Consider the following 27,083-nt stretch of genomic DNA (forward strand, 5'->3'; position numbering starts at 1 on the left):
GGGTCACCCTAACTACATGGATTAGGCTCTCTGAAGAGGTGCCACTGATTTGGTAATAATCACAGAATGAGAATAAATGATAAATAAATGATTTTTCCCTCCAGATCGTTGAGACACTTGTTTCTCGCTGGGCTTTCTGGCAGCACTAGAAGATCTGTACCTTCAATGAGTGTGCCCTTCCGGACCTGGAGCCCTATGGACATGTGAGCCTGTACCCAACCAATAGCTGTGGCAGGACTCAGTTAGCACCGCACCTGTGCCAACTGCAAACGATGGCATCCCAGCTTAGTTGTGTTTGTTTTCTTTAAAATGTAAAATCCTCATGACTTGAATCAGATGTTGAGTATTTATTGGCAAGCCAGAAAATGAAAGAATGCTCCCTTGGTAACGTGATACAGCCTTGTCTCCTTTTTGCCAACTAGTCATTAGATTGCTGGATCTGGTGCTTTTTCACTTTGTCTTGAAGGCATTCAATCCTCCTGGGCAGCATTTGAGGCACCAGGTATGTTCTTTTCAGTACCCCTCTTCATGTTACAAGCAGAGACATCAAGTACTCATGAGTGACCACAAAAGCGGACTTGTCCTCTCCCAGTGACAGGGAGAAGGAAGAGTGGGAAAGTAAGGCCATGACTGTCCCAATGCAATACCGGGAAGGCATATTTACTGCAATTGCTTGAGAATTTCAATAACACAGAAAGATTTCCCCATGAAGACTAGGATCAGGGGCAGGGACTGAAAAGCTGGACAGAGGTAAGACACAGATCTCCAACCACAGAGATTTGGAGCATGCATCCTATTTGCAGTAAAAGTGCTTCATTGATATGGGTGGCTTTTTGGCTCATCCCACCACTCTCCACACCTTGTTGTTACCCTCTAGTAAACAAAGGGGAAGAGCAGGGAGAGGTAAAAAACTGATGCCGAGGTCAAACTGGTGATTTCAGGATGGAGACTGGCAGAGATTGTTCAGGAAGAGTAGCAAAAGATGTGGTATAAAGGTGGAGGGAGGAATCAGCCAGCGATCAAGCTGAATGACCTCCTCTTAACTATTCCCTCAAATTACCACAGTCATTTTCACATCTTCACATCAAGACATTTATCTGAAAGGGCTGGGGGAGCTGAGAGTGGAGTGAAGGAGTTTAGTGAGTGACAAAGCAACAAGATCATTAGTGAATAAAATTCAACAAAACGGCTGCTGATCAACCAAGGTTGTCACCAAAAGGAAAAGCACAGATTCAGTGGGAATTTGGTTATGCATTCAGGCATGCTTATAGTGAGAAGCAGACGTCTCAAAACGTCATTGTCCGATCTATGCAAGGGCTGCATGTGCCTTCACGAGATGGATAGATTCAGAATGAAAAGAGCATTTAGTGAACAAAGGGATGGAGACGGTGCAGCTTTAAGGGAGTATATGAAAAAGCAGGAAGACTAGCAAAATCCCTAATCATATCAGGATGTGGGCTGGTGTTCAACTTTCCACACAAACCAATGAGTTTGTCTCTTCCTGTATCAGTGCTCCAAGCAAGGCCCCCTGTGAAATCAGTACCACAGCTATAAACTTTATCCTACTCCTGAACCTTGACCTTGCCGAGGTTAGCTCCATTAAATCATCCATTAAAAAGTGAAATAGAAAACAGCATGTGGATCTCGTAGCAGCAGTGGAATTTCAGGAAATGGAATAAAAAAAACCCTCTGGTGTGTTGTACCTGATCTTCCAGTTGTTTTCCCTGCTGGCTTCCATCTTCCTTTCCCAGGCTGTCTGGGATGGGTGCCATTGACACATATTTTCCACCCTTGAATGCCAACAGAGGTTCTTCTTGGCCGCACAGAGCTTCCAGGAAGTACTTTAGCACTGTGACCCTCTTGCAGTCAGCCGCTATTACCTAGTATTTTGGGGAGGAAACCAAAGCATTAGCTTGGGGGTGGGGGGGTGGGGGGGGGGGGGTGGGGGAAAGAAAAACCACACTGTTGGTCAAATGCCAAAAGGCTCATGAGAAATGCGTCAAACAGCACTGAGGCGACCAGGAGGACAGCTAAGGCCGGCTTGTGGAAAGGAGCACAAGCCACAGAGATGGACACAAGCGGAACCAAAAGACACCACCAAGGAGTCGCTACGTGCCACCAACATCACGAGAGGAACAGCAAAACTGAACTGTCAGGGTGTATGAAAGGTGGTTTAAGTCATAAAAAGGAAACTAAAGGCATTTCCACAATAGCATCAACTTCCTCTTTAATTTTAACAACCCATTCTCATATTACTTGTCAGCCACTTGAAATTGGTATGACCTGCCGACCACAAAACCATGATCAGGCTTGACCTTAAATCGAGGGCACAGACATGAAGTCACGTGAATCAGGTCGGCAGGGTGCTGACATGGATTCATGGACCTCAACAAAGTGCTGACGGCACATGGCATCAATTCTGAAAAAATAACGTGATTATTTCCAATTATTGTTCAGCAATCAAGGCAATTTTTCCCCCAGCAGAGTACAAAATGAACCAGTTATGCATTCAACGGCCATGAGAGATTTTGAACATGTGCATTTCACACACTGCAGAATATTGTAGAAAGGAGTGTTCAGTCATTCAGTTAGCACTTACTGCCAGGGTTAACGACATGCAGCAGAATGAAAAAGTGACCTGCAAATTTCCAAAGAATGCGTTTGATAGTTTATAAAGCAGGATTAAAATTAGAAACTCAAATTACTCTGATCCTCTGCGAGAAGCCACTCCCAGTTCCTGAAGACAATGGTCTTGTTACAGCAAGTGACAATATGTGGGGTTCACATGATGGGAATGAACTGTGACAGGGTGGGGTGGGACCTGCAAGAGGGGTGAGGAGCAGTGGGGTGGGAAGAGGGTACCTATGGATGAGTGGAGGAGGTGTTGGAGGGTGGAGTGGGGGGGAAACCAGAAGGGAATGGAGGTGTGCAAGGGGGAAGTGAGAGCCAGAGTTGTTGCTGGCGGAGAGGAGAGGGGAGAGGTAGGACAGGAAGACAGCAAGGGAAAGGGAGTGGAGAACCTGGGTGGGGTAATTAGAAGAGCTGGAGGAAGATCAGCCATCTCCTTAATCAGTCCATGCAGACACAGGGCCAATGGACAGGGTCACATGGTGGTCTGGTCCAGAAGGATCCACACTGGACAGGGTCACATGGTGGTCTGGTCCAGAAGGATCCACACTGAGCTGGGTCACATGGTGGTCTGGTTCAGAAGGATCCACACTGAGCTGGGTCACATGGTGGTCTGGTCCAGAAGGATCCACACTGAGCTGGGTCACATGGTGGTCTGGTCCAGAAGGATCCACACTGAGCTGGGTCACATGGTGGTCTGGTCCAGAAGGATCCACACTGAGCTGGCCAACTGGATGCTGGATTGCTTTGTAGTAGGAGTCAGAGGGTGGGGGGCACAGGATAGTTTTTCAAACTGATGACCTGTGTCAAAAGGAGTATTGGAGGGATCAGTTTTGGGTCCAGAGTTCGTCATCTACATTAACAACTTGGATGGTAATGTTGTAACATGGTAGGATTCTTGTGGATGACTCCCAAGTAGGAGGTATAATGGATAGCGAGGAAGGTTATCTGAGATTACAACAGGATTTCAATTTACTGGGAAAGTGGACAAAGGTACGACCGATGGATTTAATTTGGTCAAGTGTGAAATCAAACCAGGGCAGAACATGCACAGGACAGAAGCCTGAAGAGGATTGAAGAACAAAGACCTCAGGGTACAATACATTGTTCCAATGAAGTGGTGGCACAGGTTGGTGAATGTCTTCAGCATGTTTGCCTTCATTTCAGTTATCTCTATGTTTGGTAAATATACCTGTATCTGTACCTAGAGAATGTGACACCTCAGACTGTAAATGAACAAACCTGTAATCCCCAGGATTTGTTGGCTTTGATGGACTTTGACAACAAGACCCATTTAACTCTTTTCAGGCCTGCACAGATGGGGCCAGCTACTTGAACATCTTTAGTGTGATCAACATTTGTAAACTACTGGTTTTATCCCTGACAACTTGCACTTAACAATGGCAGAGTTTTCTGCCAATATTTCAGTCTGCTACAAAGAATTTTTTAAAAAGACATACACCACGAGCCTATGCTGTCCAATTACACCCAACTGACCTACAATCACCAGTATGTCTTGAACAGGAGTGGGAGGAAATTGGAGCACCTGGAGGAAACCCACGCAGACACGGGGAGAACATACAAACTCCTTACAGACAGTGCCAGTTTCCAACCCGTTTTGCTGGCAATGTACCAGCATCACACTAACTGCTTTGCTCACCATGGCGTCCTAATTTTAACTAAATACATTGGCCCTTTTTTATGACTTTTAAAATCTCCATCTCTCCTAATATTAAAAGTCAATTCATACATCTATGTGTCCTGGTTAGCGATAGCTTTCTTTCAGTGATTTGGGGAAGATTTAATGAAGGCATATTAAAAAGTGCAGGAAGAGTGAGAACAGACTTAAGTAAATGAAAGCTGGGTATTGGGTGTAGAACTCACTGAATTAAAGGATGGGAGGAGCACCAAGGCTCTGAGTGTGGATTTGAGGAGCTGTGACCTCCAGGGCTGTTCAGCCAGTGCTCACCGTGGGATTGGGCTCCAGCTTTTTTCACTAGCACAGATGCTTTAGACCAAATGGCCTCCTTCTGTGTTCTACGCTTTATGTGACAGCTCTTGGTTTTGAGATTGAGAGAAGCTGCCTTGACTGGCTTAAATGTTCATTTTGAATTGAAACCAACCTTGGCTGACAAATCTCACAAGCCTTAAATCTTGACAGTCAGATTTGCTCCAGAGAGAGCCCAGATCCAAATAAACATGCTGCAGCTAGCTCAGGTGATCCTCTTGCTGAAGAAGTTCTGCATAGTTTATTTCTAATCACCCATGACCCCAAAGATTGTGCTCACTCGTTCCAAAGTTTGAGAAAGAGATCAGAAACAACACATTTAGATCATGATGTCAGCAGGATACAAGAGGAATGAGATATGAGACGTGATGAAGATCCTGAAACTAACCACAGTAAAGGGAATTAGACTGTGTTAGCTGGTAATACCATTTTGTTCAAGTCCATGAGAAAATGGTGTGCACATTTTATTAAAGTTCCTCAATTTGTACTCATACAGAAACACTATCCACACACTGGCTGGGATATTACTTGGCAAATACAAAAGGTTATCTAGAGGTCTGCTGAGGTTATCTGCTAGGGTCTGGTTTCGGGCAAAACTCTGAATATCTAATTTCATGTGGTTCCACTGCAGCTGAACCACATGAATGAAATTATTTAGTATGTCCTTTTTCTATTAGTGTTAATCTATTTAAAAACAATCGGTGTTGAAATGGAATGCAATGAAATTAACGGCAAGCGTGTTAACTTGTGAGGCTGTTGATATTGAGTGGTCAGCTAGTTCCTGTAGCTTTATATTTATTTACACAGAGGATAGGTTTCTGACAACTCTCTTCACCTGCTGAAGCTTTAATGTGCAGCTCTCTGCATCAGAAGGAAATAAAATTGATAAATTCTAAAAAAAAAGGTTGAGTTAAGGAGAGCAGAAATTTGCCACAGGGGATGAGATAGCAACGGTTGATCATGTTGTTTTTGTGTCCAGATCATTGTGCATCTGCCTTTGTCACTTGTCTCTCTACTCAGTCAGGTCTCCTGAGTTTCCATGACAACATCCTTCTACCTTACTGATGCAAGGGATGGGGAGATTCTATGCAAAGACAGCCCCTAGTGACACTGCCTTTATGACTGAAATGAGTTTGACGTCAGAGGGTGTGGCCTTTGAGATGTCTTCATTTCTCAACAGCGTCATTTATCAAAACAGGTTCTATTTTTGAAACCGTAATAGACGTCATTCATTAGCACCCAAGAGGCCCTAGTAGGTGAACCAAAACTCTATAAATATGAAAATGAAGAGACATAAAAGAACCACACAAAATCACATATCAGCCTTTCTCTCATTATGATAGGTTAATGATCTAGAACACAGCAGGATACAGTACTCTGATCTTTAACTATAGCTGAAAATTATGAAATTCACAGCCTCGAGCATCTCAGAAAATCTTCCTGATCAGTATTCGCTCAGGAAAACTGTCACAATAGTCAAATATTGAATCCAAATGATCTGGCTATATGAAACACTGAACACTGAGGTTGACCATCATGGGAGTTGAGCTCCACATGGGTCCAAATGTACTCCTCGGACCAACAGGCTCTATCTGCTTTGGCTGAATACTCAAGACCTTCTCCCAGGAATAAACCTCATTTATACCAGTTCTCATTCAAAGCTTGAAACAGTTAATTTTCACACTTTGATCTAGAAACTGATCTTTGAATTACGGTAATAAAAACAGAAAATCCTGGAAGGACAGGCAGCACCCTTGGAACAAGAAATAGTTACTGTCTCAGGTCAAAGATTCTTCAATGAAAATTCAATTATCACCGTGGATTTTGAAATATACCTTCACCATCTTTGTGAACACAGAGCCAACATATACATTTTGCAATTAATAACTCCAGCTGGTCCCAAAATGCAGGTAAACTTCATCTGCCTGAAATCTATTTCAACCATTTTCAAATCACAGCCTCTGAGGAGACTGAGTTCTTCAAAACAAATATCTTTCACTCTGTAATTTGCTGCTCAGTATCCTCTCCAGATGGATGGCAGCCTCAATCCTTACCCTATGGACTGAACAACCTTCCCCAGTAATTCCACTTTTCTTTCTTGCATGCATTTTCCTTTTAACTATTTATGTAAATCCTTATTAAGGGGTATTATTGCATCACTTTCCCTATCCCTTCATGTCCACTCTCAAAACCTTTGTTTTGGGTGGCTCTTATTCATCTGTCGCTTAACCTTCCCTTGCAGGAGAAACTGCTGGTGTCCTTCTATCGCTGCTCCATCGAGAGTGGACGGCTCACTGCATTCCAATGTGGTTTGCCAGCTGCTCGGCCACAGACAAGAGGGACCTTCAGAGGGTCATCAGTATGGCCCAGAAGATTATCGACTGTGCACTGCCCGCTTTGGAGGGTTTATACATATCTCACTGTCTCAGCAGGGCAGCCAAAATCCTGAAGGACTCTTACCATCCTGGTCATCATTTGTTTGAACTGCTGCCCTCCAGTAGGTCCATTAAATCACAGACTTAAAAATAGAGCCATATGTAAACTGAACACCACCAAACAGTGACTATTGTATTGTTTTACTGTGTTGTTGGTAGCAGAGAAGGTGGAGTTGGGAGGGGTAAAAAAACAAGGAATACTTCAGATGGAAGATGTTCATTTGGATGTCATCCAAGATAAAAGTCAAAGTGGGAGTGGGGAGGGGGGGTAATGGCAGGCAACAGGAAGTTCAGGGTCACGTGTGTAGACAGAGCTCAGGTGCTCTGCAAAGTCATCACCCACACTGGGCCTGATTTCTCCACATGATGAACACTGGATACAGTAAGATGCAGTGGTGAATCGCTGCTTTCCCTGCAGAGTCTGCTTATCTCCCTGGATGATGGGAGGGGTAGCAATGAAAACTTGACAAAGTGCTACAAATGAGGAGCAGCAAGTGGGTCAGGAGAACAGAGCAGAGAGCCTCAAAGGGAACGGTCAGTCTGAGATGTGAAAAAGAGAGACCAATATTGCTGGAGCTGGTAGAAGTTGTTAAGGTTGATCAGCAGAATAAATATGTCATTAACATTGTGCCTGAATCAGTTTGACACATTCCCGTTCATCATTGAATTCATCTCAACTTCCTCTCCAATGAAGTTGCTCAACCAACAAGATTCAACAGCAATCTGCAGTGGAAAGAATATGATTTCTAAAAAGGTGAACATCATGGGCTTAAATATGGTACAAAGGGACTCCAAAGGTGGTCCATGCTTCTGGAGAATGAGGGTTGAAGGCGTGGTGGCAGATCAAACAAAATGCAATGTTTTTGTATCTGAAGTCCTTTCCCACTCCTGTGCCTTTCATGGTGTGATCTATCACTGCCTGGTCCTCGCGAAGCAAGCCCCTGCTCAGAGCAGAAACCCAAACGTGGGGCTCCATGGGTGAGCCAACACTTCAAATACTCCATACAAGGAAGATACTGGAAGTAACTGAGACCACAGAAAGAGTTACCACCGATGTACTGACACCTTCTGCCTTTTTTCTAGGTTTGATGTTACTGACAGGATGATCTCACCACTAGTGGGGGGAATGAATTATTCAGTTATCTTCTCATCACAAAGTGATCAGTCCTCAAAGACTCAAGAGAAAAGTCAAATTGAAAAACACAATGAAATCCTGTGCAATAACAGAGCAAAGGATGACATTAGTCCATAGACCTGTGTCCTTACTTTAAAACAATAATATTTATTCCATTTCTTGGCTCCTATTCTATATCACCATATCATACTAATATTTATTCAATTCTCCTTTAAAAATGATCAAAGAATGAACATTACAGAAAATGAATTTTCAAAATTTCTCCCCACTACAGAGATTCACTCCTTGATCATGGCTTCAGTTCTGAAATACTATCAAACTTTCACCAAACCTGTCACGCACGGTCAGTTTAAACAAGATTATCTGATGTATTTTACAAATCTGCTTTTATTGTACATGAAAATAACTCAGCCTTTCAAATACCAGCATGGAGGAAATTCATCAGAGAATAAAATGCATCCCTTTTGAAACGTGATCATTGTTGGAAGAGAAACAGCAATGTGATAGGGCATCCAAGTGAACATCCTATTCCTTCATGGAGAAAATGGCACTGAAGCATGGTGACACTCAGTGTGCTGCCCCCAGCAGAACATCCCCTCCCACATTCTACAAACGCTCCACTCCCGTACTTTAAAGATGACTCCCTTTGTCTCTTCAATTTCCTTTCCGATCTGGATGTTGCCCTTGCTCCAAACCCCTCATCTCTCTCTGTGACACTGCACTTTTGTACTGTCTTATTTGCACGAGGTATGAGACTTCTGCTGGTCTGCACAGGGTCTCTATCACTGACCTTTCAAAATGTGACCAGAAACCTGAACATGACAGGCCATTCAGGATTTCAGTTTAATTCTTTAACTGAAACCCCGTGGTCTGTAATGTGAGGTTGTCCATTAGAAAAGCAGATTACTTTGATGAACAGAGACAGAATAGGGAGTGTGCATGGGGATGAAACAGATGCAGCAAAACATTGGAGACTCGAATCTGCAGTTTCTGGTGGTGAAAACGTGGGGAGAATTTTTAAAAGCTAAATAAGAAAATCTGCAGATGCTGGGGTCAAGTGCAATACACAAACATACTGGAGAAACTCAGGGATCAGGCAGCACCCAAGTTAACCAATACTGTGGGCCTGGGCCCTTTGTCAGAGAATTTTATAACAATTCGATGAATGAGGACTAGTACAATTTAGCAGTTGATTGTCAGCATGGACTGTGTGGGGCAAAGTGATGTAAGACTCTGACTCTATGATGGTCCTCTGGTCTAGGAGGGACGGAGTATGAAGGTCTGGGAATCTTCTCACAGCTGTGGAGGGCTTTGATGGAACCACACCTGAAGTACTACAGTGAGCTTTAGTTTTCTGGTTTGAGAAATGTACATGCATTGAAAATGATTCATGGAAGATTCACCAGATTTATCAATGGAATTCATGGATAAAAACTGAAGCAGGATACAGTGTCGGGTTGAAAATCAAACCACAAAATGCACAGCTTGACAGGCAGCATCTGTGAAGGAGGCTGAGCATCCTGAACCCCAAAGGCATTGTAGAGTTTACCAAGAATGACTGTTTGGATGAGGAGCTCCAGATACGATTACTGGGGCTGGGTTTGTTACTCAGAGAAGATGAGAGGGTTAGGTTGATAATACAATGAGGGGTTTGGACAGACTGGGCTATAGGAAGCTGTTTCCACTGATGGATAGTCACAGACTCGAGGTGATAGCTACGAATTAAAGGGAAGAGATTTCAGCATAGCATGCCGAATGTGTTTGGAATTCAGAACATTCTCTCCACAGATGTGGTGGAGGCAGGTTTCACTGTTGTCAAGAAGAAGGAATTGAACAAATATATGATGAAAAAAGTTCTATCCTGAATAATTCTACAAAGGAGCGTATATGAATCACTCAGAAAAGAACTAGAAGGAAGTTTAAGAAAAATTGTCTTGTGTTTATGGTTAGTTATCTTTAAGGTGGAATCACTTTTGTAGGAAATACCTCCCACCGCCCAATTGTGCACAGTGAGATCCCATGATAATGAAATGGCGGCCAGAAAATCCAGCGTGCTGCTGACTGAGGGATAAATATTGAGTAGTAGAGGTAATGAGATGAAGAGAAAAGGGTTTGTAAAATGCAGATTCACAGATGATTAAACCTCCAAATTTATTTTGGACACATTAGGGGCTTGCTCATTCCTTTCTATTTCTGAGGTAGTATTTACCCATTCCCACCAACTTGTCTTGTTTCAGAGGCGGCTGGGCCTGCTGGGTATCTGCAGCACTGAGTTTTGGTTACTGAGCCAGCCTCGCTGATTTGTGATATACGTAGAAGCTGAACAACAACCTGAGTGACCACCATGTTGAATCTACAGCTTCTATACCCAGAAATGCATTGTAAAGGGGAGATCAATAGCTCCCAATTCCCTCCACCAGAAGAGCCAGTTTGTAATTGTCCAACCTCACCTCACTATTTATCATTGTGCTGAGTCTGAGCACTGCTGTGTCTCACTCACGGGGAACTTTCTACACAGTTGATTATATAGAAAATTTTAACTGTTATTCACACAAGAGATTGTGTAGTCAAATTTCTTCAGCAAGTTTGTGCCGACAACATGCCAGGTTTGGCAGGATCGCCACAGTCCTTCAACCTACATTGTGCTGTAGCAAGGAAGCCAGGTGCTGGGCTCCAATAGATTCCAAAAGGTGACTTCTGCAGGGTCACAGGGCCATTGAACCTGACTATCAGACATTTATGCACCCACCTCTGGCATTGTGAAATGTCTGAGCATTCAACAAGACATTGAAGTCAGTATGAGATCAATGATCGTTAGATGAGGGAGGCTTATTGGCCAGAACTGCCTATTTTTCCAATGGTGCCAGTGAATCTATAACTTCCATGGTAAGGGTGGGTAGAGAAGGCACCCAGCAGCCTGACCGTATAGCCATGCCCTAATACTGCACTTACCCTGGACTCCAGAATGGAGCTGAAAGGTTGAGGTGAGCTTGACTGGTGCACATGGTCTAAATGCTGCGCTCTGGTGTCATGAAAACTAAGGGAAAGTTGAAGGGAAGGGTATTGAATTACTTTAGTGTTACTCTCCACAGTGACAACACAGCTGTGGAGAAAAGGCAAGTTCGTGGCCTGAGGGGTGCCCCTCACTGAATCGCCGTCGTTTTTTTCACAAAATCTGACAAAGTTCCTATGTATTTCCAGCATTTCTGTTTGTATTTAAGAACACTGCAACACTAGTTACAGGCTCAGAAGGAGTGTCTCCACACACATACACACACACAAATATTTGTGCAAGGTGAAAGGGGAAATTGAAATGTGAAGCTATCCATCCTGTTATTCCGACGTTGAACTTGAATGGAAGTAGACAGAGAAATATCGATACAGATAGTGCCATACATGAACACCAAAGATCTCCTTCCTGTGAATGGAAGGAAAGCCTTTAACAGCTTCATTCACGTCCACAGGCAGCTGCAGAGAAACAAACTACCTCGCTATTGATTTTGGCACAGGGCCCATTTTTCTGCTTGAGAGGTTCGGACTGCTGAACTGTTGCCACTGCTGTATAGATGCCTTTTCATTTGATGCTATCGCCATTCAGCAGCTAATTAGATTTATATGTCCCTGTTAGCGGAACTGGCTGGGCCCCTTTGTGGGTCGAAGACTGCCAGAAGCTATCACTGCTTGATGTCTATGCTGCAGCTCATTGCACATTGCTAGCAGCTGGCTTCAGTCAAAGCTGAGGGCCCTGAGCAAAGTGATATGCCACAGCCCAAGCAACAATTATCCAATTTAGGTTGCCCACAGCTACATAGAAAGGGTTAAGCCTTTTGAATGAACAATTAGCCAACTTGCTTGCAGCTTGAACATTTTCCAAATTGCACTGCAACACCTGGGTTCCTCACAGGCCAAGAGAAAGCCAGAAACCTGCACCATTTAACAGGCGACGCATGGACTTTCAATTTGGCATCAAGGGTGAACCTGAAGTTTCAGATCACATGTCTGTTTATCACCAAATATAGGAGCAGAAGTAGGCCTATTGGCCCATCGAGTCTGCCCCATGAACTGATCCGTCCTCCCACTCAGGCCACTTCCCGGGCTTCTCCCTGTAAACCTTAATGCCCTTATTAATGAAATACCTATCAATCTCTGCCACAGCCGCCTGTGGCAACAAGTTCCACAGACTCACGACCCTCTGGCTAAAGAAAATTTTCTGCATCTGTGTTTTACATTTATGCCTTTTTATCCTGAAGTTATTCCCTCTTGACCTGAATGGGAACTATCTTGGCCACATCTACTCGGTCCAGGCCTTTCAACATTTGAAAAGCCTCCAAGAGGTCCCCCCTCATCCTTCTGTACTCCAATGAGTCCAGTCCAAGAGCCACCAATCGTTCTTCATACATTAACCCTTTCATTCCTGGTATCATTCTAATCTCTGAATTCTCTCCCACGTCTTTTCTCAAGTACAGAAATGAATGCCACCACCATCTCAGCTTGGAGGTTAACCTTATGATAGAAATGGAAATGAAAACCAGGGCTCATCAATAATGCCAGCCGAAAATCCTTGGGGACATTCATTGCCCTGCTACCTTCAGTACTTTTCAAATGAGGACACATGAACTAAAAGAAAGCGAAAATAACCTAGGAACTACACACACACTGTGACCCAGTTCAAAGCCGACTGCAGCTGCTGGGTGCATCGCGACACATACGTTGCAACAACACTTCTCTGCCCTTGCCCCAACACCTCCACTAAGGTACGAGCAGTAGCTTGAGTAAATCAGGTCCTCCCAGCTCTATATTAGACACGAGTCAACTAGGTCAGAGTCCTGAAACTGATCATTCAACACTGCCGCACAAGCTAGATAGAGAACTTATTAACAGATATAAGAACATCACAAATAGGAGCAGGAGTTGGCCTTCCGATCCGTCAATCCAACTCCACCATGTTTGACCTGGCTATGGACTTGCCTTTCCCTATTCCCCGGTCCCCTTAATCATCCTACTCTGCAAATCCTAACTGTGACACCACAGTCATCGGCAGAATCACAGACGGCAATGAGGTAGTGTGCAGGAGTGAGATAGATCAGTTAGATGAGTCTTTCTTTGGCTTGGCTTCGCAGACGAAGATTTATGGAGGGGGTAAAAAGTCCACGTCAGCTGCAGGCTCGTTTGTGGCTGACCAGTCCGATGCGGGACAGGCAGACACGATTGCAGCGGTTGCAAGGGAAAATTGGTTGGTTGGGGTTGGGTGTTGGGTTTTTCCTCCTTTGCCTTTTGTCAGTGAGGTGGGCTCTGCGGTCTTCTTCAAAGGAGGCTGCTGCCCGCCAAACTGTGAGGCGCCAAGATGCACGGTTTGAGGCGTTATCAGCCCACTGGCGGTGGTCAATGTGGCAGGCACCAAGAGATTTCTTTAGGCAGTCCTTGTACCTTTTCTTTGGTGCACCTCTGTCACGGTGGCCAGTGGAGAGCTCGCCATATAATACGATCTTGGGAAGGCGATGGTCCTCCATTCTGGAGACGTGACCCATCCAGCGCAGCTGGATCTTCAGCAGCGTGGACTCGATGCTGTCGACCTCTGCCATCTCGAGTACCTCGACGTTAGGGGTGTGAGCGCTCCAATGGATGTTGAGGATGGAGCGGAGACAACGCTGGTGGAAGCGTTCTAGGAGCCGTAGGTGGTGCCGGTAGAGGACCCATGATTCGGAGCCGAACAGGAGTGTGGGTATGACAACGGCTCTGTATACGCTTATCTTTGTGAGGTTTTTCAGTTGGTTGTTTTTCCAGACTCTTTTGTGTAGTCTTCCAAAGGCGCTATTTGCCTTGGCGAGTCTGTTGTCTATCTCATTGTCGATCCTTGCATCTGATGAAATGGTGCAGCCGAGATAGGTAAACTGGTTGACCGTTTTGAGTTTTGTGTGCCCGATGGAGATGTGGGGGGGCTGGTAGTCATGGTGGGGAGCTGGCTGATGGAGGACCTCAGTTTTCTTCAGGCTGACTTCCAGGCCAAACATTTTGGCAGTTTCCGCAAAGCAGGACGTCAAGCGCTGAAGAGCTGGCTCTGAATGGGCAACTAAAGCGGCATCATCTGCAAAGAGTAGTTCACGGACAAGTTTCTCTTGTGTCTTGGTGTGAGCTTGCAGGCGCCTCAGATTGAAGAGACTGCCATCCGTGCGGTACCGGATGAGTAGTGTCACATCAACCACCTTGCACTCACCATCAGTAAAACTAAGGAATTAGTTGTCAACTTCAGGAAAGGAAAGCCAGAACACAAATCAGTCCTCATCGAGGGGTTAGCAGTGGAGATGGTAAAAACCTTCAGATTCCTGGATGTCAACAGCTCTGAAAACCTATCCTGGGACCATCATGTTGATGCAATCATGAAGTTGGCTCGCCAGCAGCTATATTTCATTAGGACTATGTGGAGGTTTGGAACTACCGTGGAGAGCATTCTGACTGGTTATATCACTGTCTCGGATGGAAATGTCAATGCACAGGACAGGAACAGGCCTCAGAGGGTTGTAAACTCAACCAGCATCTTTAAGAACTGGTGCTTCAAGAAAGCAATTTCTATCATCAAGGACCGTCACCACCCAGGCCATGCCTTTTTCTCACTGCTACCATCAGGAAGGAGGTACCGGAGCCTGAAGACGAACACCCAACGTTACAAAAACAGCTATTTCCGCTCCACCATTAGATTTCTGATTGGACACGATCTCACTTTTTCATTTTTTTTGCACTAGTTATTTTTTCTAATCTTGTATTTACAGAATTGTAAGTTATAGTAGCTTTTCACCTTGTTCTGCACAACAACTCTGCCACAAAACAACACATTTCATGACACGTGTTCATGTCAAAAAACCCGATTCTCATTAAATACAGTAAATGAGGCAGCCTCTACAGCTTTCTTGGGCAGCGAATTCCACAGATTCACTGCTCTTTGGGAATAGCAGTTCCACCTCATCTCCATTCTAAATCTACTCACCTGAATCTTGAGGTTATGTCTCCAAGTTCTAGTCTCATCTTCCAGTGGAAACTAGAGTTTGCAGAGTAGGACGATTAAGTGTTTCAGGGAACAGGAGGGTAGGAGAAGCTGAGTCCATGGCCTCGTCAGTTTGATTGCCCACAATTGTACTGACCATTTTTATAATTTTATACATTTTTTTTTAAAGATCCCCTCTCATTCTTCTGAATTCTAGTGCGTATAGTCCCAGCTGACTCAATCCCTCAATTTACTCTTACCATGTCTTACACTAATGGAATTCTTTCCCTATTTCAGGATCTTAACTGGGAGACCAACCATTCCACTTCCATACAGTTTAATCCCATAGTCGCCCTGGCTTTACCCTATCAGACAACCCCCTTCCCATTCAACCTACAGTTTAGTCCCATGGTACCCTAGGTGTTATCCCATCAGAGACACCCCCTCCCCATTCCCCCTGTAGTTTAATCCTATAGTACCCCTGTTGTTACCCCATTAGAGACCCTCCCTCCCCATTCACCCTACAGTTTAATACTATAGTGCCCCAGGAGTTACCCCATCAAAGACACCTCCTCAATTCCCCTATAGTTAAATCCCATAGTTCCTATGGAGTTACCCCATCAAAGATACCTCCCTCCCCATCCCCCTACAGTTATATCCCATAGTCCCCCCTGGCTTTACCCCATCCTTCCCAACTCTGACAATAGGGTCTTTATATCAAACCTGACACAGTTTCTCTCCCCACTGATGAGAACTAACCAGTAGAATACTTCCAGCATTTTCTGTTTATATTCGAGGATCAACTTTGAAAATGACAGAAAATTTGTCACCGTTCCCACCGGGAGCACCCAGTTTTGTTTCTCAAGTTCTTGCACCAGGGAGATAACTGAGTCTGCTTTGTATCGACAATGATACCTTACCACGTCAAAATGTTAGTTCAATGCTTCGCAATCTGGCAGCAGCTGAGAAAAAAAAACGCACTGCTCATTTTCAGGGAGCCAGATTGCAGAAGACATTTCAAACAATTGTCCAAAAATAAACTGAATTTAAAAACAGCAACACCATCCATGTAGCCTTCTGATGAATGGAAGTGGGGAAAAGGCAGCACAAACTGTGGAAAGAGCAGTGCTGGTGTTTCCTGAGTTTCCCACGGAGCAGTTTGAAGTAATGATGCTCACAGACCATTTGTATTTTTCAGGGTTTAAAGCCTTTATTTACAGGCAAAGATACAGAATCATCCTTCCAGTGAGCACATGAACTAACACAAAGTTCAAACATAAACATTTCCAAATGAAGTAAATAGATAGCTTCACAATTTTCCTTTGAGTTTTGTATTTCCTGTTTGACTCTGGGTCCTGGCTTATGAGAATGAGACCATTCTCTCAGTGATCGGGCCTGAACAGCAGGAGAAAATACCTTTCTACTGGCACAGCATAGAGCAGTCACATGGATGACTGCAGTGAAAGCAACTTCCAAGAAGCACAACAACATGCAAAAACAAACAGTCCATCTACCATCCCAAAGATTTATTTCCTTCTCATTGCCACAGGCTGGATCTCTTCTCACATGGCAAAGCCCAGCATCAAACAGGAAACGTGAGAAACAAAATTAGTCTGCTCCCCATCATTACTCGTGATGGAAGGCATCATTTATTGTGTGCCACCTATTCAGCACTAACCTGCTCCTGATGCCCAGTTAGGGGATCAGCCACCTACCTGAGTTTGCCCATATCCCTCCAAACTCAACCTATCCATGTATCTGTTTAATCTCTCCTCAAACATTGCAATAGTTTCTGCCTCTAGCACCTCCTCCAGGAGTCCATTCCATACACCCACCCCCCTCTGAGTAAAAGTTACCCCTCAAGTTCCTGTTAAATTTCTCCCTCCGTACCTTTCGTCTCAGGTTTCTGTTTTCTTTGGTCCTGGGGAAAAGACTCTGAATTCACCCGATCTATTCCTCTCTGGTATGAAAAGGTAAAACACTCCAGTGATTGAAGTTGCAGCTCACACAAAGAAAACTGTTGTGTGGTCAAAGTTTAATTGTCCCTCCAGAACATCACTGCTGGAGTTCTCAGCGAGAGTCTTGTGCTCAACCATCTTCATCTGATTCATTAATGACCTTACTTTCTGAAAAGATCACAAGGAGGGCATGACTAAACAATGTTCAATTTCACTCACAACCCGCCAGCAAGTGAAACAGCCCATGCCTACAAGCACAGCTGAGAAGAGCCAAGTTACATTTGTGCCCCAGGACTGCAATGACAGCTCCAACAAGAGGGAGTCTAACCAGCCACCTTTGCCCTGGAATGGTATTCCCATCAAGTTCCACCCTCAACATTCTGGGGTCACCACTGACAAGAAACTTAACTAGACCAGCCACAGAAATACTATTGCTACCAGAGCAAGTGAAGAGGCTGGGAATTCTGCAGGGAGTGACATCCCATCTACGGTGCACAAGATGACAGCATGTTGGAATACTATACTCACATGGACGACTGCAGTGCAAGCAACTTCCAAGAAGCACAACACAAGCAGTCCACTTACCATCCCAAAGATTTATTTTCTTCTCTCCTGTGGCTGCATTCGGCACAATTTATAAAGCCCACTGCAGTTACTCACCCAAGTTGCTCCAAATCCACAAATTCTACCACCAAGATGAAGGTGCACCAACCACACAGGAGCACCCTCCCCCACCCCCCCCCCCCACCCCCCGCATGAGTCCTTCCAAGTCATACACCATCCTGACCAGGAAGTATATGTACGTCACGGGCTAAATCCTGTGGGAACGCCAGCACTTGCAGCTCACCCCCCTCCTTCTAAAGGGATGTTATTATGGACTTGTTCAGATCCCAAAATAGATGAAAAAAAATCCACTGTCACTGGTTTGCCTATTCTGTCAACCATGTTCTCTGCACCTTTAAATTCATGCTACCTCTCTCCCATCTGTACTATCTGTAGGACCCTGCAACCAAGCACAGTCCATACATTGTGGATCATGGAGAAATGCCACAGTTCAAATGGGTATGAATGTATGAAGGCACCTGGAAGTGAGGCCAAGGGGCACTGGAAGCAACCTTGTGAATAAGTCTAATCACTCCCAAATTCTACCTGTTTCCATTATGGAACTGAAAGAGGGAAACTCTGAGCCTGGTGTGCAGATTCACATAGCAATGGCAGCTGCATCTTAAAAAAAAACACATCATTTTAAAAACCATCTGCTTCTCCCAATGAACAAAGTTTGCAAGCACAGATAAAAACTATATTCAAAACTGAATTAGAAGAGAACAAACTCTCGCTATTTCATAAAGCATCTGTTCAATTAGTATTTACTGCACTAATAAAAGCCACAGATTAATCGCCACTGCTGAATATTTGCATTATAGGTTAATCTCCGAAGTCATATTTCACCAAATAGCAGACACAGTACATCCACGAAACCCTGCAGATGAAGCACAGGCTCCTCAGCAGCCAGCACACCAGGGAATGGAAAATGTGACTCAGTGCACAATGTACATTTCAAACACTTTTAAGTCTGGGAACTTCTCAGGTCCAACGACTTGGTTTGACTGGGACATGTGTACGCTTAGGATTCTTCCTCATTCAGGCTGAGCCAAGCAGCAGCAGCATCCAAAGGCCTGACTGTGGAGCAGCAGAAGATAACAGAACTGCACTTCTGATCCTCGAATCACCCAACTTCTCTGTGCAGCAGGCACGGCAACAGAATACCTTGTCAATGGGTGGAGGGTTAAGCAGCCTGTGCACTTCTCATTCACATGACACAAGAGGGAAAAATGCAGGTAGCTGATTGTTCATCAGTTACTTTATCGATCCAACTGCTGAATCACCAAAGCCCAATAGAAAAGCTTGCTTTTCTATGGCGCCCAAATGACAGCCCAGGGCATCTTAAAGCACAAGTCACATCCATTGAATCACTTTAGATCTATAATCTTTGTTTCTTGCAGAAAAACATGATTCCTTCCAAAGGAAATGGTGTGACTTACCAGTTAATATCTGTGCCAATGCTGGTCAAGGCTAACAGTTGGCCTGGCAAGGGCAAGAACTGTTCTTTTAAACGCAAGCTTTAACCACTGCTGGACCTTTGCTTCACTCAGTACAATGGTTTTAAAAAACGAACGATGAAATAATACTTGCAGCGACACCCAGTTGGCTGTGTAACGTTTCAATTTGCCCACTGAAGGGATTCTGATGCCACTTCTGGAGTGGATTCCTCTCTCACCACTATCTCCTCTTTCTCAAAATAACCACTTGCCCAGGGAAAACAGCTGCACCACTCTTTGCCATCTGCAGAGTCTTCAATTTTCTTTTCTTCTTAAACCCATGCTTCCTATAAATTTAAACATTTTTATGACCCTTGCCACAATAATTAAAATGAGGCCAATATCTGGCTTGGGTGGGTTTGTCTTTTGAGAAAAAGGTTGGAGTTTAGAAAATTTAGAAGGGACTCAATCTTGTGGAGTTTGATGGAGCGAATATTCCTCTTGTGGGAGAGGATAAAATTATGTGCCACTGTTTAGAAACAAGACAGAAATTTTCTCTCAGCTTCCTTCCTGACTCCCTATAATCCCTCTTCAGGACCTCATCCCCACTCCTATCTATGTCACTGGTACCAATGTGGACCATGAAATCTGGTTGCTCACCTTCCTGCTTCAGACTGCTGTGGACTCGATCAAAGACGACCCCTGACCCTGGCACCTCAGAGACAACATACCATCTGGGAGTCTCGATCTTGTTCACAGAACCTCCTATCTATTCGCCTATCAAATCCCCAACCAGTATAGCTCTCCTCTTTTCCCCTTACTTCCCTTCTTAGCCAAAGGGCCAGACTCTATGCCAGAGGCCTGACAACTATGACGACTCTGACTGCCTATTCCCCTTCCCTCTTCTAACAGTCACCTGCCTCTTGCCCTTTGGGGATGACTGTCTCCCTATAACTTCTGTCTATCACCTCTTCTGCCTCCTGAATGATCTGGAGTTCATCCAGCTCCAGTTCCCTAATTCGGACTGTAAGGAGCTGCAGCTGGAAGCACCTCTTGCAAGTGTAGTCATCAGAGACAATTGTGCTCTCCCAGATTTCCCACATGCTGCATCTGGAGCATTCCCCTACCCTAGTTGCCATCTCCACTACCTCCTCTTTCAATGGTTTTCAGGCAGAGGTTAGGCCTTCTTGATAAGTGCTTGAAAGGTTACTGGGGTGGGTGGGAGTACAAAGTATTCCTACTCCGAGTCTAAATGTATTTTGGGCTGACAACCAGAGGATAGATGGTAGGGGTGAACTGATGAGATAGAACATGGGATCTGGGAGCTCTGCAGGTACACTGCATGTTAAATCAAAGCATTAGTTCTCAGTGTCCGGCTCAGCAACTATGACATACACTCAATCCTTTCCTTCCTACTGCACTACTACAGACAATGAGATGGATGCATTTATCAAACCAATGCACAATGAATCTCCCACTAAGCCTGATGGTGCTCTGCACCAGGTCAGTTCAAGCTGGACCATTCTCAGTGACCACTAGGGGTCTCAGTCCAGGACAAAACTCAAAGTGAGGACAGCTGCCAGTCCTGGGTGAAATCAAAGTTGTCCAATCCCAGTGAAATCTAGAAATTTGCTCGTAGATATGAGGAACCAGACCAATATCAAATTGCCTCCCCCCATTTCCTGAAGTCTTCACAGTGGAATTTTGGAGGCTATTTGCCTCAGGCATTGGAATCACAAGTTTGAAGTGCCAGAGCATGGCTCTCACCTGGAAACAATATGCCCGGGTTTTGCCTGTAGAATTTCGAGAGATGGCAAATACCTCAACCCACTTCAAAGGTGAAGCAGCAATTTGACACTGCTCTTGGATCATTAGTTACCTCTTCCTGGCACCTCTACTGTGGGAACTGGAAAGTACACTGAATGTCATTCACAAAACTAAACACTGAACACAGAGTAAAAATGTGAACAGTACAATTTCACTGTCTCATACCTTCTTCCATACTACTGCAGCCTTAACTATGGCTGTGCAGATCTTTAACCCCTCAAATGCTAGACACTTCTGTTATATTCATGTTGTTCATTGTAAGGAGTGGTCCAGAAAAGTCTGCAGATCCTGTGATTGTTGTGCAATACACGAATGTGCTAGAAAACCTCAGCAGGTCACACAACATCGATAAGAAGTAAAGAGTAACTTATGTTTCATGCTTGAATAAAAAAGGAGAGGAGGGAGAAGATGACGGAGGAAGGGGGGGGGCGGGTGGAGAAGTTTGATAGAAAATGAAGACGTTGAGGTGAGGACAAGGACAGGGCTCATCCTCACCTACTACCGCGTCAGCCTCCACATCCAACATTTTATTCTCCACAATTTCTGCCACCTACAACATGATCCTATCACATCTTTCCATCCCCTCTCCACAGGAAATGCTCCCTCCAGGACTTGCTTCCCACCAATCACCCTCTCGGTACCTAAATCTGAAGAAATGCTACACTTGCACCCACACCTCCTCCCTCATCACCATTCGGAACCTCAAATGTTGAAGGAACACAAGATCTTTGCAGTGGCCAGTATTGTTTAGATGAATAAATTCCTCTCTTTCAGAAGATACTGAAAAATACAGATAGAATTCAGGTGGCAGGCTGGTGATTGTGGGGCAGTGAGAGCAACACCAGGCAGTGGGGGTGGCAGGAAGGAGCCATTACAGAGATAATACTGTGGAACACTGTCAGGAAGCGGATGTTAGGTGAGGATAGAGTCACAATGGCCTGTGACAAAGAAGGGGCAAGTTACCTACCGCCGGACAGCCAGTGGCATCCAAGCATAAACAAACAGTTTCAGGAAGTGGCTCAGGGTGAGATCCTCTCCATTCTGCATCAGAGGCAGAAAACATTACTGGAATCTTCAACAGTTTAAAAAAAATGCTCTGGAAACATCCATTGTGTGGAGACAGGATACTGGGCAGCCCTTCTGTGAGATGTGATATTTCCACTGTTAGAGCAGACCCAAAAAAAGTGGTGCTGCATGGCAGGTCAATAATGGGAACTTAGCACAACAGGCAGTGGGATAAATCATCTCGATCATCAATCTCTGTGCCATTTCAGGATCAAATGTAATCTGTGTGGGAGGATGGATTGTTTTACTTGTGACGGTGGCATCTGGTACTTTGTTCTGTCACAAAATTAAAGATTGCGCTCAGAAGGTAATCAGCTAATTGTGGATGGAAGGAAACTTGTAAAAGGGAGCAGAATAGGTGGGGGTCAATCCAACGGTGCTGTCAAGGAGGAAAATCGCAAAATGATTGATGGGGTAAACATTACAAAATAAAGGAAGTATGAAGGGGATTAGCACCCATGTTAGTGGGTAAGATGCCACTGTGGCTGAAATATATTCCAGACTGTTGAAAGAAATGCTGGAAATCTAAAATAAAAGCAGCAAATGCTGGAGATACTCAGTGAATTGATGAATGGCTGTGGAGAGAGAACAGTTAACAATTCATTGGAACCTCACTAGTGGAGAGTGAGGAAGGCTTTCAAAGCATGCAGAGGGATCTGGGCTGAAAAATGGCAGATGGAATTTAATGCAGACAAGTGTGAGGTGTTGCATTTTGGAAGGACGAACCAAGGTAGTAAATGGTCGGGCACTGAGGAGTGCGGTAGAACAGAGGGATCTGGGAATACAGATACATAATTCCCTGAAAGTGGCATCACAGGTGGAAAGGGTTGTAAAGAGAGTTTTTGACACATTGGCTTTCATAAATCAAAGTACTGAGTACAGGAGCTGGGATGTTATGGTAAAGTTGTGTAAGACATTGATGAGGCAAAATTTGGAGTATTGTGTGCAATTTTGTTCACCAAACTACAGGAAAGATATCAGTAAGATTGAGATTGTAGAGCAGATTTATTAGGATGTTGTCTGGTCTTGAGTACTGAGTTAAAGGGAAAGGTTAAACAGGTTAGGACTTTATTTGCTGGAGTGAAGAGGAATGAGAGGAGATTTGATCGAGGCATTTAAAATTATGAGAGGGATAGACAGGATAACTGTGGGCTTTTTGCACTGAGGGTGGATGAGATACAAACAAGAGGACATGGGTTAGGGGCAAAGGGGAGTAGTTTAGGGGAATGTGAGGGGAAACTTCACAGAGTGTGGTGGGAATGTGGAACGAGCTGCCAGCTGAGATGGTGAATGTGGGCTCAGTTTTAACATTTAAGAAGAATTGACAGGTCCATGGATGGGAGGGGTATGGAGGGCTATGGACCTATGCATTGGGTTCAGGTCAGTGGGACTAGGCAGAATAAAAGTTTGGCACAGACTGAAAGGGCTGAAGGGCCTGTTTCTGTGCTATAACATTCTATGGAATTTTAGCTTTCCCTCTTCACAAATTCTGCCTCATCTGTTGAGTATTTGTGGCATTTTATTCAATCAGAGGGAGGCCAGCTGGTTTAATTCTTGTGTTGGCCAAATTATTGGAACTAATTTTGAATGAGAGCATAAACTTAAATTAGAAAGTTACTGATTAATCAAGAACAGTAAGCAATGATTTGTTGTAGGTAGGTCGTGCCTGACTAACAGTAGAATTTTGAGGGGTGAACAAGGGGAATCAATGAGGATAATGTTTGATGGCGTGTAAATGCATCTTGGCTAAGCGTATGACAAGGTAGCATATGATAGGTTGATCAAAGCGGTAAAGGATCCAAGCGAGAGTGACAAAGTGGATTCAAAAGTATGTCTGTAGATGGGAGAAAGTGATTATGGTTGGTAGGTATGCATTTCTGTAACAGCAAGGCTGCTGTCATTGGAGTTCCTCACAGCTCAGCACCTGGTCCTTTTTTTTAAACAATTGACTTTAAACATTAGGTCACAATTATGAACTATGCGGAGATAGTTAATGTGAATGACAGTGAGAGGGACTGACTGTAGGCTGATCAGTTAGTCAGCGAAACAGAAAAGAGAATTTAATACAGACCAGTGTGAGGAGATGGCTTTGGAGAGATGCAACAAGGAAATAACCCAAACAAGCAGGAATATTGAGAAGTCTGAAGGAATGATGCAATCTTGTGGTATGTCTCCATATCCTTCAAAGTACGACAGGACAAGGTGGTTAAAAAAAAGCTCAGGAAATTTTTCCCTTTACCAGCTAAGGCTTAGAATGTATGAGCAGGGAGGTCATGCAAGTAAAGCAAATAACACTCGTTGGACCACAGCTTGAGTACTACATAAAGTTCAAGCCACCACAATAGAGGAAATGTATGACTGGGAAAGTTCACAGAAGATTTATGAGGAAATTGCCAGGACAGAAGAACTTTATCTGTGAGGAATAACTGGATAGGATAGGTTGTTTTTTTGTGGGACAGGAGGCCAACAGAAGTAATTTAGGTCTATAAAATTATGAGGAGCCTACACAGGGCAAAAGTAAGTAAGGCTGTAAAGCAGGAATCTCATGCAGGACAGGATTCAAATTTCATAACTGAGCTGTTCCACTGCTGACAAGGATTAGGGTAAATATCCCATTTTCCTCCTGACTCTGGGGAATTAGCGAAGTAGGAGCTCATTCTCATGCACCCACCTCTGAGTCCAGGAGAATAGTTCCGACCAACACACTGCAGGAGGTATGGGAGGGTGCAGAGGAGATTCACCAGGACATTGTGTGGAATGGAGCTCTTCAGTTATGAGGAAGGACTGGAAAGGCTGGGCCATAAAATTGTGGGGAGTATAGATAGGATATACTGCAGGAAACTTTGTCCCCAATCACAGGTAGAAGGGGTCAAAAAGGACCTTCTTCACCAAGCATCTGGAAGGCACTGCCTGAGAGAGCGGTGGAAGCAGAGTTGCTGATCACATTGAATAAATGTCTAGACCAGTGGATGAACCGCCCAGGCAAGCACTGGATGACTGATTAACATGGGTTGGTGTGGTCATGGTTTCTCTACTGAATATCCCCATGACATCATCTAGCCCGAAGCAGTTACCATATAACCATATAACGCATCAGATAAATCTTTAAACGAAGACTCCATGCCTTTTGGAGACATGCAGGTGGACGTTAAAGTTTCTGTGACTCTTTTAAGAAGGTTCTAATCAACATTCCATTCTACATCACCAGATACCAATCAACTGGACATTCATCGATCTGCAGTTTGTGCTAACTGAAGGCTGTGTTTGTCCCTGGAACAGGAAGCACCCTACACAGTATACGCTACAATTTGCTGCATAGGGTCTGTAACTCAGAACCCACAGTGCTTCAAACAAGGTAAAACAGGCAGTCAATGGAGAGCCCCTTTAAGAATGGCCACTGAACACCATGTTTGGGAGAGAAAATTGCATTGAAAATTAACGTAGCCAACGGAGACAAGGTAAGCATCAAGGTTAATTCCTTCCACATACCAAGCTCTGGAGCCACTGATAAACTTTGGGAGGCCAAGATGGAGTAGAAGAGCCCATTTCATATTTAACCAGGATGCTGAACCTGATGGCTATGTTTCTAATCAACTCCACATTCAATTGTGAAGAACAGGTGATTGTAGCAGTGTTCTCTGAGGCATGACACATCTTCCACTCACACAACTGTGTAATAATCTATTTGTACAGGACAGTCTCCACATCTCCAATCCACCAGAAAATTCTTCACAGCTTTCTTCCATCTCTGATAGAAGCTGCATGAGCCAGAGAGCTCGAGGCAAAGCAAAACATGGAAATGGAAACAGAATAATAAAAGATCACGTGACCCTCATGTAGCCATTACAACCTAAAAATTTGTCGAACAGTTCCATGGCCCAATGCAGCAACCACCAGGCTCTGGTGTGGTCCTAACATGCCTGATTTCATTCCAATGTTTAAACTGTAACAGCCCAATGTAACCTTCTTTGTTTCTGCTTCATATTGGATATGTTTAAAAGCAAGTCAAACTTCTGGTGCCTGCTGTTGACACCTTACGTGGAGTTTCTGAAGCTTCCTAGTGGAGCTTGTGTGAAGAAGAAACACCTGCATGCAAATTGCTTTTGTCAGTTGCTCTTGGAACTCTCCTTTCGGATTGTTTCAGACAAACCTATCAAAAGGAAAACATGCATACATATTTCCTGGTGGAAAAGCACACAGGTAAACATGGGCACCAGCAGTGCACAAGTGTGTCTGCAGACTGACACCCAGGTGGATGCACATATTTAGATACAAGTTCTGACACACAGCTGGTGTACATATAGGTAGACAGACAGACAGAAGTATTCGCAGACACCACATACATAGACACAGACACCCACATACATTTGCACACATGAATAAAAGCATATCACACACACAAAAAATCTGAAAAACTGTTGAAATTAAATACAATATCGTACTAAATTAGTTGGGACTTCAGGAAGAGGGCATGGTGAGGAGAATGGAGAATTATCCCTATGCAATATTTTAATAGCCTTTTTTTAACTAAACCTGTGTAATATTTATTGAGCAAACAATGTGAAACTGCAGGGACTAAGCAGGTCGGGGAGCATCCATGTGGAGAAATGGCCAGGCGGGGAGGAGTCACGTGATGGAGTAGTGGCTGGACGGTGAACTCCAGCCCTCTCCAGAAAAGTCGGGAAAAACAAGAGAAAACACAAAGGCACAGAAATAAAAGTTACAGAAAAGTGAGTATAAAGGTGGAAAGAAGATGGCGACAAAAAAAGAAAAATCGAAAGCAACGGTAAGAAGAGAGGAAGAGAAGACAAAGGAGGAAAAAGGTGAAGGCCTTACCTGTCCGAAGAAACCCGCTGCGGAGAGAGAAACCTGCTCCCTCAGGTCGGTAAATAATGGACTACAAAAATGGCTCGCAGAGCCGAGTAAAAGTGCGCAACCGCGCATGCAGCAAGAAGAGACCACAAAAGACAATAGAAACAAGAAAGAAGAGGAGGAAAGGGCAACAAAGA

At 44.3% G+C, this 27,083-nt stretch overlaps 1 protein-coding gene across 7 annotated transcripts in view; it reads right to left on the minus strand.

Moving 5' to 3' along the window:
• smg6 (SMG6 nonsense mediated mRNA decay factor) overlaps positions 1-27,083 on the minus strand; it is a 340,784-nt gene that overhangs the window by 85,385 nt on the left and 228,316 nt on the right. For 6 of the 7 annotated variants that reach the window (XM_069910299.1, XM_069910296.1, XM_069910300.1 and 3 more), the window contains one exon: positions 1,704-1,880. The exons of the other annotated variant lie outside the window; for it this stretch is intronic. In XM_069910299.1, coding sequence (XP_069766400.1) covers positions 1,704-1,880 — 177 coding nt within the window. The remainder of the gene's footprint in view (positions 1-1,703; positions 1,881-27,083) is intronic. 7 annotated transcript variants of the gene reach the window in all.

This window comes from Narcine bancroftii, chromosome 14, assembly GCF_036971445.1.
Source record: "Narcine bancroftii isolate sNarBan1 chromosome 14, sNarBan1.hap1, whole genome shotgun sequence".
Taxonomy (NCBI): Eukaryota; Metazoa; Chordata; class Chondrichthyes; order Torpediniformes; family Narcinidae; genus Narcine; species Narcine bancroftii.